Raw genomic sequence first — 11,654 nt, 5'->3', positions numbered from 1 at the left:
TCTCTCGATGGTCGGCAGCGGCGCAGCTGATGGACGCGACAGGACCCTGACTGCGTACAGGATCCTCGGCATTCGCCGCACGGAGACGGCGTTTTCACGCGGGCGCGCCCTCTGCGGCGTCACGTTACCGAGACGAGCAGACAACGAGCCCCATGGCACTGATGCTCTCTCGCGAGCAGGACCATGGGAACAGGAAACGGCACCAGGAGGGCGCGTGCCCGCAGAGGAGTATGGGGAAGCGGGCGGCCGCTACCCCGAGTTCGGTGGCAATAGAGGAGTGGCCGAGACGGAGATGGACGCGGCAGGCAAACGAGACGAGCGCGTTTCTGCACGCACTCCTCTCGCAAAGCCGACGCGCACGCGACACAACGCCGGAGGCAGGCGCCCTTGCAGCTCCAAGAATGCGCGGGGGCGGTCTCTGCGGAAGGTTTGCACCGCAGCAGCGTGCGCGCAACTTCGCGGCCTCTGAACGTGGTCCCGGTCATTCGCAGACAAACGCTCTTCCGATAGACCAGTACACGGCCTTGAGGCACGTTCCCGGTGCGATGGCGTCAGGTCGAACGACACGCGCATCTGCGCGGGACCTTATCCGTGCACTCCGCACCGCTGGCAGGACGGCCAATCAGCTGAGAGTTGCGCGAAGGGGTAGAGGCGAATGGTAGCAGCGGCGTTGGCTGGCCACCCTTCCTACGCCGGTTGACCTGGCGTGTATATCAAGGCTGATGCGTGGATGGGTCGCATAAAGACTGCGCCCTCGGGTCTAACAGTGCAGCGGGCAATGGGGTCGACGATGCAGTCAGCAGGCCAGCTCAACCGTACTGTTGGCAGCGGCGAAGCCCGATGAGCTCATAGTCATGCGCCAGCAAAGGTTGTGCAAAGCCGCAGGACGAACACCGCCTGCCCTAGAGAGACAGAGAAACCGGCAGGAAACTGCGCGCGGAGTACACTGGTTACCTGACCATGAATCAGCTTGAGCGTCTCTTGGAGCGACTGAGGCTCTCGGCTCGGGCCACCGTGAAGCCGACTCGCTTCTTTTGGTGGCGGTCGCAAAGGGGGAGCGGTAATCGCCCTCGATGTGACCGCGTTGCTTCCTGAGTGTCCCACTGCTGGCCGCGCTGCCGGCGATAGCGGGCTGATGCGGGTCGAGGGTTGGCAGCGGCCCGCAGCGAGTGCACCACCTTTGCCATCACGGTCGATTCGCCTCTTACAGCTTCCGTTTGTGTGTGTGTGTGTGTGTCACTGCGTTTAGGGGAAGCGAGCGAAGGCGGGAGGGGCGGAACGCAGAGCACATTTTGCCTACCGGGGAGGAGGAGGAGGAGGGGCACAGGCGCATACGCGTTCGGATATGTTCGCGTGTACAACAGGCGGTGGAAAAGAGAGCGACCATGCAGCAAAGTCACAAAAAGGGCGCCTGCGGTGGCAGCCCCGAGACCGTCTCTGCGGCCAGACTTCCTTTCTTCGCGGTCCCAGCGCAGCTCAATGCTCCGTGCACGGTAGCACAGCTTCTGCTCCCCTCCCGCCACCCCCCCGCATGGTAGCGATAACGTGGATGAGACGGTTGGACGGCAAGAGGAGGGGGGCGGGGAGCGTCGGCAAACTCACGGTGTGCTCACCACCCGGGAAGGCGCCGTGGAGAAAGCCACAGCAGTGGCAGCCGCCATCGCACGAGCCGTTTCAGAAACCGTCGTGTCCCTGACGTGTGACGCTTTGCGCTTTTCCTTGTGACGGTCTGCGGTGAAGAGAAGCGTGCGAGAGACATTCCAGAAAGAGGGGAGGGGAGGAGACGGACACAGAAGTCGGTCACGCGCACCGACGAGAAGCGAACGGGCGGAAAACAAACCGAAAAAGCCCATCGGCACAAACGGCACACACATACGCCATCACTCACTCCCATGTCAGCATGAGTGGTCATCAAGCCAGTCGACAACAACAACGGTTTTCGCAGCCGCAAGAGGAGAAGCAGGCATGTACATCGTCCGAAGAAGAGGGTGGCCAGGGGCGGAGAAGGGGAAGGGGTGTGAAACGGGGGGAGGGGGAGTACCGTCACAAAGACACTCACACACGCACACCTCTTTCTATATATATATATATGTCCCCACAGTGGCCCACACAGGCGCTCAGCTCGACAAGACTTGGGCGCGGTCGACGGAAAGGCAGATGCCGGTGATGACGGCAATGGCAGAGCGGAAAAAAAAGCGAGCGTGGGTCCGTTGAAAGAGAAAGACGGAGATGACAGCACCCCAGGTGCGCCAAACTTCTTCTGGATGCGTCCCTGCAAGCATAAGCGCGGTAGCGAGCGCATACAGCCAGCAGCTTGCCCACCTCTGCGGCAACGCGGCGAAATACCGGTCCTGCAGGCCCACGCGTCCACCGGGCTCGCCCTGTCCTTCACCGCACCCACCCCCTCGCACACGCGCTGCGCCACACGGGCCTGTGTGCCCTGCTCGGCAGCGGTCCAGGCGCACGCCGGAGAGGGGGGCGGGCGAGGGGGGAGGCCGGCCAGCCCCAAGCCACGACCCTCTCAGACCCTGCAGCCTGCCCATGCGCCCCTCCCGCGCCTGCGCCCCGCCGCCACGTCCGATAAGGCACGGGGACCGCCGCATGCGCCGCGACAGGCACAGCGCTGCCGCGAGTCGGCGGGCGCAGGGGCCTGTGCAGAGATCAGCGCCTGCGCACAGGGGGTCGCAGCCTGTCGCCGTGGAGGCGGCCATTGTGGGCGGGGGAGAGGGCAGCCACGGGCACCCAACGAGGGAAGCCCCATGCAGCGCTGGTAAGCGGCGCTTGGCCGCGTCCCTGCGTGCAACGCAGAGGTTTCGCTGTTGGCTGTGTCGCTCACCGAAGGCGTCGGTCTGCACTCTGTATGGCGCATATGGCTCCATGAGGCACCGACTTTCGGTGATATGCCCTCCTGGGCGTGCGCTGCACTGTGGCGCGTCTGCCCTCCCCCACTCCCTCTCTGCGGAGGATGTCAGATGCGGAAGGCCATCAGCAGAGAGGACGTGGTGATGTCGGGGTGCCCTCTTGCGGGCCACACGCTGCGAGCCCAAGCGCAATCATGACGATGAGAGGGCCGTGGACTGGCCCCTGTAGAGCTCTGCCGGCAAACGACACGACTCCTCCTTGACGAAGGGACCTTAGGCGCAGCGATCGTCCACGAAATTTATGCAACGGCGAGTACGTTGAGGATCTGCGTAAAGCCTCCGCGGCCTCAGCACGATAGTACTGTGTCCCGCAGAGTCGAACGCGCGAGCGGCGCTCACAAGCACTGCCCCTACCTTGGTGCCTGTCCGGCGCTGGACCTCCGTGGTGAGGAGCAAGTCCGGGGCGGCTGCGGTGGGGCTTCTCTTCCAGATGGCAGGGGCAGCCGCTGCGAGATGGCCCGTTTCAGCGGCTATCACAGGCTGCTGTGCCAACGTCGCAGGGGGGGGGCACGGCGCGGCATCAACAGGCCTGTGCGGCATTCGGTGTGTGTGTGTGGAGGGAGGGGGGGCCGACAGTCTCCTCTTTCCATGCCGTAGCGACGCGGCTCGTGGCGATGCTTCGGCAGCATACGGTCACCCGCGCTCACTTGCCGTGCATCAGAAGATACGCAGACGTCGCGCACAAAAACCGGCACTGCTTTAAAACCAAGGAGAGTGCTCAGCATCTCCACCACTGCCACAGAAATGGCTAAAAGAGAACGCCTAAGCGCACCCATACACCACTCTTAGCACACGCATACGCGGATACACCTGTGGTGTGCTCTGCCGGTAGACAGAGGATGGAGAGGGTAAAGGCAATGGGGGAAAAAATATGTCGGACGAAAAACGTTTCGAGTCCGGACTTTACGTGGGCATCCGCACGTATCCCGAAGAATCGCTACTGGGCTACAGCAGAAGAGAGGGGTTAGAGGGCGGGACGCGAAAACGGGGCGGGCGGTGGTGCTGAAGGCAGAGAGAGGGAAGAAGAGTGTCGGCTAGCGCGCTGGCTCCTGCGGCATACCAGTGCGTGATTCCTTCGTCATTCATCACGCTCCTCCCCCCTCTCTCGGTCACCCCTCATTATGAGCGCTCCTCTCCCCTTCTGCCCTTTCACTGTTGTCTGCCACTTCACGTGCCTTCATCGTTTCGGAGTCTATATAACACAGGAAAAACTGTACATGAGGTGATGTGTGCCTGACAGGTAACGCAGTCTTCTCTTGTTCTTTATGTATGTGCAGCGTCCACTTTTGGCTGCGGCGCTCACCGCTTACAGCGCGGGGAGGTGTATGCGTGCACGTCGCTGGGTGGCATCACAAAGAAAAGGGAGCCACAGTAAACAGCAAACGGCAGCAACAACAGCACCACAACGAGGAAAGTTGCCCGGGCATGCGTGACGCAGGGGTCTTCAGACAGGAAAAAAGGGGGAAGGGAGGGAGGAGGGAGCAAAATAAAATAAAAAGGTGGAGGGGAGAGCAATACAGATACAGATAAAAAAAGAGGAGAGGAAGGGGAAAAGTGCTCAGGGACCAACACAAGGAAGAGGTTGAAAAAAAAAAACAGCGCGCACTGCACCTGTAAGGGTGTCGGTGGCAGCGATTTCCCATGCGCTGCGGTGGGGAATGTGGGAGGTACGAAAGGACACCGCACGCGCCAGAGGCAATGAGAAACACCTATTCGCATAAACGTCAGTACGACAACGGGAGGAGGGGACCGCGCAGCAGCCCAGAAACAAAAAAAAGAAGGAGGGCGCAGGCCGACTGCATGCGCGATCCCTAACGGCACCCGTTTACGCGGCATTCTCATCTACCTGTCTCTTCTCCTCCCCCCTCTCCCCCTCCGACCCACTTCGCCTTTCTCTGCTCTCACCCCTCCTCTCTCTTTCCCCATCGCGCGGCGTACTGCTCCTCTTCACATAGTGTACATGGAAAGCAGCGCAAGGCGGATGGGCGAGGAGAGAAAGAGAAAAAAGGGAGGAGGGGGAAAAGGGGGAGGAGGAGGAGAGGAACAACCACTAATGAAAGGGGACAGGCATGGCCGTGCATACGACGCGAAGAAGGCGCCACGATCGAATCGAACGAGCGAAGAAAAGATGGAGACACAGAGAGAGGGGAAAAAAGAAATGGTGTGCGCGCAGTCACGATGTATATATATATAACGTTTCAATACCGCCAACTCCTTCCATGAAGCGAGAGGGGGGACTCCACGCAGCCCACTGCCCGCCTCTCTCCTGTCTTTGATGCGACCTCTTTTCTGCGCCGCCCGCCCTCTGTCTCCCTCTCTCCCGCCTTCTGCCTGTCTTGTAGAAGAGACGCAAGACGAGCAAGCAGAAGAAAGGGGGGGAGCCGAAAAAGAAGAGCGCAGTGTTGGTCGACCAGACACCCGTCCTACCCCACTCCACGTAACTCTTCACCTCTTTCGCCGTCTCCCCTCGGCCGTTGGGCACATGCTGCCATCACACACACACACAGATATATATATATATATTCATATATATATATATAGGGCGCCTTGGCCCCAGTCTTCGACGCAGAAGTGACGCAGACGAAATCGACGGCCGCGAGAAAGAGAGGGGACGAGACGAAAGAGAGGTGTTCGCAGGCGCCAACACACAAGCGGGTAAAGGTGGCAGACACAAGCGGAGACAGACAGCAAGCGCCTCCAAGAGATCGCCAAGAAATACAGGAAGAGAAGTGGTGGCTGTGGGCGTTGGTCTCGTAGAAACGAGGAGAGGAAGGGCAGAAAACAAACAGGCGCGCACGCGTGTAGCATGGATAAAAATTTTTGTGCAGCGCCCCTGAGACGGAAACGAACGCTCACACACGCAAGCACACATGCGAGAGGGAGAGAGCGCGACGGAGGAGAGAAGAGGGCGGCTCTCGGCGATACGGAAGGGCGAGTCATCGACGGTGTTGGGTGCTCAATGGCAGCCAAGGAACAGCGGCACATGAGAGGAGAGGGGAAGAGACGCACTGGTGGGACAGCGGGCACTTGTGGCAGCGAACTGTGCAACGCTCAACAATCATGCCCGTGTTGCATGGCCATTGGGCGCGACTAGTAGTAGGTCGAAGATATCTGTCCCCGACTGTTCGGCGACAACGCATCCGAGAGAGACGTGCTGAGACTCACCATGAGGTCATCTGTGAACCCAGTGCGCGTGCGCAACTGCATCAGGTGTTGGCTGTTCTCTTTGTTCGCATAATCACTATTGTGCGTCTTTGGAGAGCAGCTGTCGTTGTATTGCGGTAATGCGGGCGTCGCAGCCGCCGCGCACTCCAACAGGCGCGCCACTGTCAGCTGTGGGGTGCTTTCATGGCTGTTGCGCTCACCATTAGTGACTTTTTGTGCGTCGCCCGCACCAGTTTCAGCGGTGGCAGCTTGGCTATCTAGCGCACCGCTGAAGCGGACCTGCTCGGACACGCAGCTCACGTTGAGGCTGCTGCTATTGCTGCTGGAAGACGAGATGCGAGACAGGGTCCCTGTGCCATTGAGGCTCATTGAAGCGGCGCCGCTACCATCCGGCTGCCTCTGCAGCGGTGAACCAGCAGCGCCAGCCATGAGAGAGGAGCTAGCAGGAGTGGATGTCGCCTGGGGTCTGTCAAGTTTGCCTACCTTCGAATTGCCGCGGTGAAGATTTGACGATGACGTGCGTGCGCGAGCAAGCAGGTATGCCGCGGCACCACCGCCACTGCGCTTCTTTTCCCGGCACGGTCCTGCGCGTGGTTGGCCATGGCCCACGGAGGTGCCAGCTGATGTCACGTTGACAGTGGTGAACTTGTTGCCCGTGGTCCGGCTGCGACCCTGCTTCTTAGCGGCACCACTGCTGCTTGGCATGCTCCTGCTGCTGCCACTGTTCGCTGTCGCCTCCGAAGACGCCCGCGGAAGCGCAGGCGATGACGAACTCACGACGCTGCGATGACGCAACCGTCCTCTAAGGCTGTACCCTGCCGAGTCCGTCGCTAGTGCGCTTGACTGCAGCGGCGAATCGGTGCTGCTGCGAGCAAAGGCGGAGGGAGAAGCTGCGTCACTCTGCCCATAACCGAAACTGCTGACGGGCATCTTCTTTAGTGCCCGATTCCCGGTAGCTCTCTGTCCACCGGCATTGCGTCGTGCTAGTGGCGCAGCGGCGGAGCGTGAGCTTCCAGCTGGCTTGGGCCGACGTGGTGGTCCAGCTGCCGTGCCGGTGGTGCGCGGCGCCATGCGACTGAATGGGAGCGGGGCAGAAACAGACCGTTGGAGTGCGTGCACGTTTGTTGCGCCACCACTCCATTTCCGTTTGGCTGTTGCCCCTGCGTCTCCGTTGGCGGTGCGAGCCATGTGCCCGCTGGTCAAGCCACTCGACGACCTCTTCTCAGTTAACTGGCCTGCGCGACCCTTCCGACCTCCCGCTGGCACCGTCGTGGTGCTTTGCGTCAAGCCTGTTAGGCTAACCGTGCGCCCGTACGCGTGGGAGGTCCCATTGCTGCTGAATGACGGAGCGCGACCACTAGCCTCATTGATCCTACCCGCCAGCTGCGTGGAAAGAGGCTGCTCTGGGCCGACGCTGTTCTCCGCGGTCGGCAAGATCAGATGGCCATGGCGTGTGCGAACCACCTCCGTGTTCTCGCTTGCCTCCCTCTCGCTGCTGCTAGTGAGGTGCATCAGCTCGGCGGTGGCCATGAGGTCACGAAAGTGCTCCGCGAGGTGGTTGGAGCTACGGATGCCAGCAGGCCCGCCGCCGCGCAGTGGGCTGCGGCTGCAGCTACGACCAGATCGCTTCGTCGGGCTTGGCGCCAGCGGTGGGTGGACAAAGGAGAGCGTCTGCGGAGGCGAGGGTGAAAGGGCACAGGCTGGTGCCAGAGCCGGAGCAGGCAGCGGCGATTTCACGGCCGAGCGCAGCGCGGACTCAAACACCGCCGCCATTTGCGCGGTGGACGCGGTGGGAAGCAGCGCGTACAGGAGAGCGACATTCGCCGCCTCGACGGCAGCTGCGACGGCGTTGCCACTGCTGCTGCCGTGCCCGGCGGGCATGAGCGACGCTAGCTGCGTGAAGTACGGGCGAAGGCGCTGAATGGCCTCCACACATTTGCTGAGTGCTTCAGCGTATTCGGCCTGACGGTTGAGCAGCGAGCGGCACTCTTGGTGGTAGTGCGCCGCCAGGCACTCAGCCTCCGTGCACCCTTGGCGCAGGCGTGTGTTGTCTAGCAGCAGCTCAAGTGACGTGCCCTGACGTTCACGTAACAGGTCCTGCCGCGTGGCGGCGAACTGCCGATCCGCGTCGTCGAGCTGCTCTGTCAGCGCTGCCAGCTGGTCTGCTTGCTGGGCCTTCTCAGCCTCGATAGCGGCGATCATCTTGCGCAGGCCGGCGACGCCCACGGCGGTGGTGCAGTTGCCGTCTACCTCGCCGCGCGCGCGGCTACCAGAGATGTCGCTGACGAGGAAGGTGGCCAGCCGCCACTGTTGCTCGCGCAGCTGCGTCTCCCTATCGCGCTGCCGCTCCTGCGCCTCGCGCACCTCGTGGTAGAGGCTTTCCTTATGAGCAGAGAAGTTTTTCAGCTTTGCCTCCAACTCAGAAAAAAGCGGAGTGTTTTCGGCAAAGACGGACGGCCGAGCGGTGCGGCAGTTGAGGGACGAACGCGGCACGCTGCCGCCGCGAGACGTGTCGGCGACACTGAACGAGACGGAGGAGCGGGATGCGTTCACGGACGACGGCGACGCTGTCCTGCCCACCGCTGCGGCCGATGGTGTGGCAGTGCTCTGCTGCGCGCTCTTACTACCAGACGGGGGCACGCCTGGCGCTGCTGGTGTAGGTGCCGGGCTGCTGCGGCCTCGATCACGAGTGCTGAGGAGAGCAGTAGGGCTGCTCGACGTCGTTGGCGATGACGCCTGTCGGGTGAGCTGCGCCGGTGAGGGGCTCTCGCTACCCTTCGCATCGCTCTCGCCACCGAGCGCTGCGCCGGCACGCTGAGACACGCTCGCTTCGCTACAGCCGTTGTACATGCCATTGTCGCCGGTACCACCCGTGTAGACGGCGAGAGCAGACTGCATGCGAGCAAGCTCCTCTCGCAGCTCTTCGATAAGCGCCTCCTGTGTCTTGGCAAGCTGGCTAGAGTTCACCGCGAACTCGTTGCGGTGCGCCTCCACCTGAATCTCCCTCGCATTCATCGCAAACTTCATCGTGTTCACCGTCTCCTCGGTGTGTTTTGTGCTTGGGCTCAGGCAAAACAGCATCAGCGTGCGGCAGTTGCCCCCAATGCTGTCGCGCAGCAGCCGCGTCAGCTTGGACCCTCGGTAAGGTATGAAGATCTTGCCACCACCCTTGCCGCCTGTCTGTCGTCGCCGCACCTTCTGCTGTGCCAGGCTCTGCACTACCGCACCGAGCGCTAGCAGGGAGCGGTTGATGTTGCCGCCCTCGCGAAGACGCAGGCCGACATTGCTTGTAGAGGCGGCTCGCTCAGAGCCCGCCAAATCCGCGAACTGAATCTTTGCGATGGTAACAGTCGGCGCTACCGATTTCTTTTTCCTCTTCGCCACTCTCTTTGATGGCGAGCATTCCGCAGTCGCCTCTGCCGCATCGGCCTCATCAGCCGTCGCAGAAGCACAGCCGCGGCCACTAACGCTGACGCAAGTGTTATCGTTGCGCACCTCTACCTCAACAGTGATGATGGCGTGCGAGCGGCTCGATTGCGAGTTAGCCCCGGTCACCGCCACAAATCGCTGTGCGTGGCCGTGCTCGATGCTTCGGGCGAAGTCCTCCAGCGTCTCGGGGAAGATATGTGTAAGCCCGTGAATGTGCAACCCGCCGTTGCTGCTGTCATTTTCATCGGCGTCAACGCCGGCAGGTGTGGACGTCGTCATGCCGGACGCTTCGCGCACCTGAAGAGGGACTCGCTTTGCCTCTCGGGCCGACACTCCGCTGCCGCCATTCACCAGGGGTTTCGCGCTACTGCTGCCTTCCCCGATAGGCTTGGCGAGCAGGTCAAACACATCCTCGTTGTAGACTTCGAGGAAGCTGCACTTGATGCGCACCCGCTTCCCCTCCTCTTCCTCCAGCCGTTCCTTCTCAGCAAAAATGTCCTGGACGGCCTGGTACACAATACCTGCAGCGCTCATCGTGCTGCCAAACATGGTGTGTGTCTTGCCAGAGCCGGTCGCGCCGTACGCGAGGATGGAGCCGTTGACGCCGTGGAAGACGCCTTCTACGATGCGCTTGCACGACTGCTCGTACACTTCGATCTGCGAGGCGTGCGTGTTGAAAACCTGATCCACTGAAAACTGGTACGGGCGAGTTGTAGCGCGCGTCGGCTGCGAGGCTGGCACTGCCGCATTCGCATGCATCGATGACCGCGCATGAGCGCCGCCATCGATGACAATGCAGTCCTGCATGCAGTGAATGCAGTTGTGCACCCTGGCATCCGCCCGCTCCTTCGTGGAAAGGGGACGGACCCGCACCACGACGCCAACACCTTCATTAATCGAGACCTCATCGGCGGTTGTTAGCGCCAACGGCGAGGAAACTGATGGCGACCCACTCATGGTGTCTGCTCAGGGTGAGACGCACACGAATCTGGCGAGGCGAATTCCGACGAGAGAAAAGAGGGAGAAGATAAGTGCGCGACGGATCGATGGATGAATTATGGCGTGCGCAGGCGAGTGCGAGAGATTGTCATGCGTGTGTCACGGAGGGGGGGGACAGCAGCGCCATTCAAGTGCGCAATGCAAACCGCCAACGTCACGCCCACATACACACACACTTAGATACGCAAATACGTGTGGGGGAGGGGGGTGGGCCTGAGATGAACGATGCGTGCCTCCACTTCTACGTTTGTCTCTCCCTCTCTCTCTCTTTGCGTTGACGGCAGCCACAGTTGGCAGCAGCGGCCACCACCAACGGAGAGAGGAGGTCTCACGAATAGCAAAACGGAAGCAGGCAGTCCCCCGTATAGCTGACGGCGGCACTCCCAGCGCGCGTGTAGGGCCACCTATTCTTTCTTTTTGTTTTTCTCTCTGCTCCGGAGTGAGACTGTCTCAAAAGAAATGGAGGGGGAGGGCGTGCGCCTTCGTCGCCTTCGCTCTTGAGGTCCTCTCTTTTCCTTTGCCTCTGCAGAGCACCGCAGCCGCGAACGGGTGTTAAGGGGAGGGAGGGGCGTTGTCGAGTCACCGCGGAATGCCAATATGTGCCATGTGCGCATAAGAAGAAGAAGACACATTCCGTTTTTGTTTTTCGCTTCGCCACGGCAGAGCCGTAGTGAGCCACGATGCTGTGGAAAACGCCCATGATAAGGTCGTCCGTGTGAGTGCTCGGCAAGCCCCGTCTCGCCTCCCTCCGTCACTCGATCCAGCACATGTATTCTCCTCCGTCGCACTAGCACGTGCTCATCAGGAGGCAACGGTCAAGACACTGCCTGTCGAGAGAAGGTGGCAGGCCACGCATGGGCTTCCTTCGACCTCCCGCGTGAAGTGTCGCACTCACCTGACCCCTCCCTTTTTATCGCTTCCCCGAACGTTCCAAGCCTGCGCTTGGTCCCGAATGGAAGCGCCGATGAGCACATGGCATCCAGCCAACAGTGCAGTTGAGAAGCGAAGCGAAACGGAGGACGACGAGGAGGGCTTTCCCCGAATGGCGCCCCCCTTCTCTGAACTACCTCGCCACCCTCCCTGTCTGCCGACAGCACATCGTTGGCTGCCCTCATATGCCTCCCTCCCCTCAACCACGTA

At 61.2% G+C, this 11,654-nt stretch overlaps 1 protein-coding gene across 1 annotated transcript; it reads right to left on the bottom strand.

Annotated features, from left to right (window-relative positions):
* Window positions 1–6,011: 6,011 nt before the first annotated feature.
* LSCM1_06593 (uncharacterized protein) lies at window positions 6,012–10,472 on the bottom strand (the record flags this gene model as incomplete). The annotated part of the gene is made up of 1 exon (XM_067324008.1): window positions 6,012–10,472. One exon carries the CDS (start codon window positions 10,470–10,472, stop codon window positions 6,012–6,014), a length of 4,461 nt encoding a protein of 1,486 aa, XP_067180549.1.
* Window positions 10,473–11,654: the final 1,182 nt, after the last annotated feature.

The sequence above is a fragment of the Leishmania martiniquensis genome, chromosome 11 (genome assembly GCF_017916325.1).
Source record: "Leishmania martiniquensis isolate LSCM1 chromosome 11, whole genome shotgun sequence".
In the NCBI taxonomy this organism is placed as follows: domain Eukaryota; phylum Euglenozoa; class Kinetoplastea; order Trypanosomatida; family Trypanosomatidae; genus Leishmania; species Leishmania martiniquensis.
The sequence above is the reverse complement of the archived record's forward strand: the minus strand, read 5'-3'. Positions and strand labels throughout refer to the sequence as shown.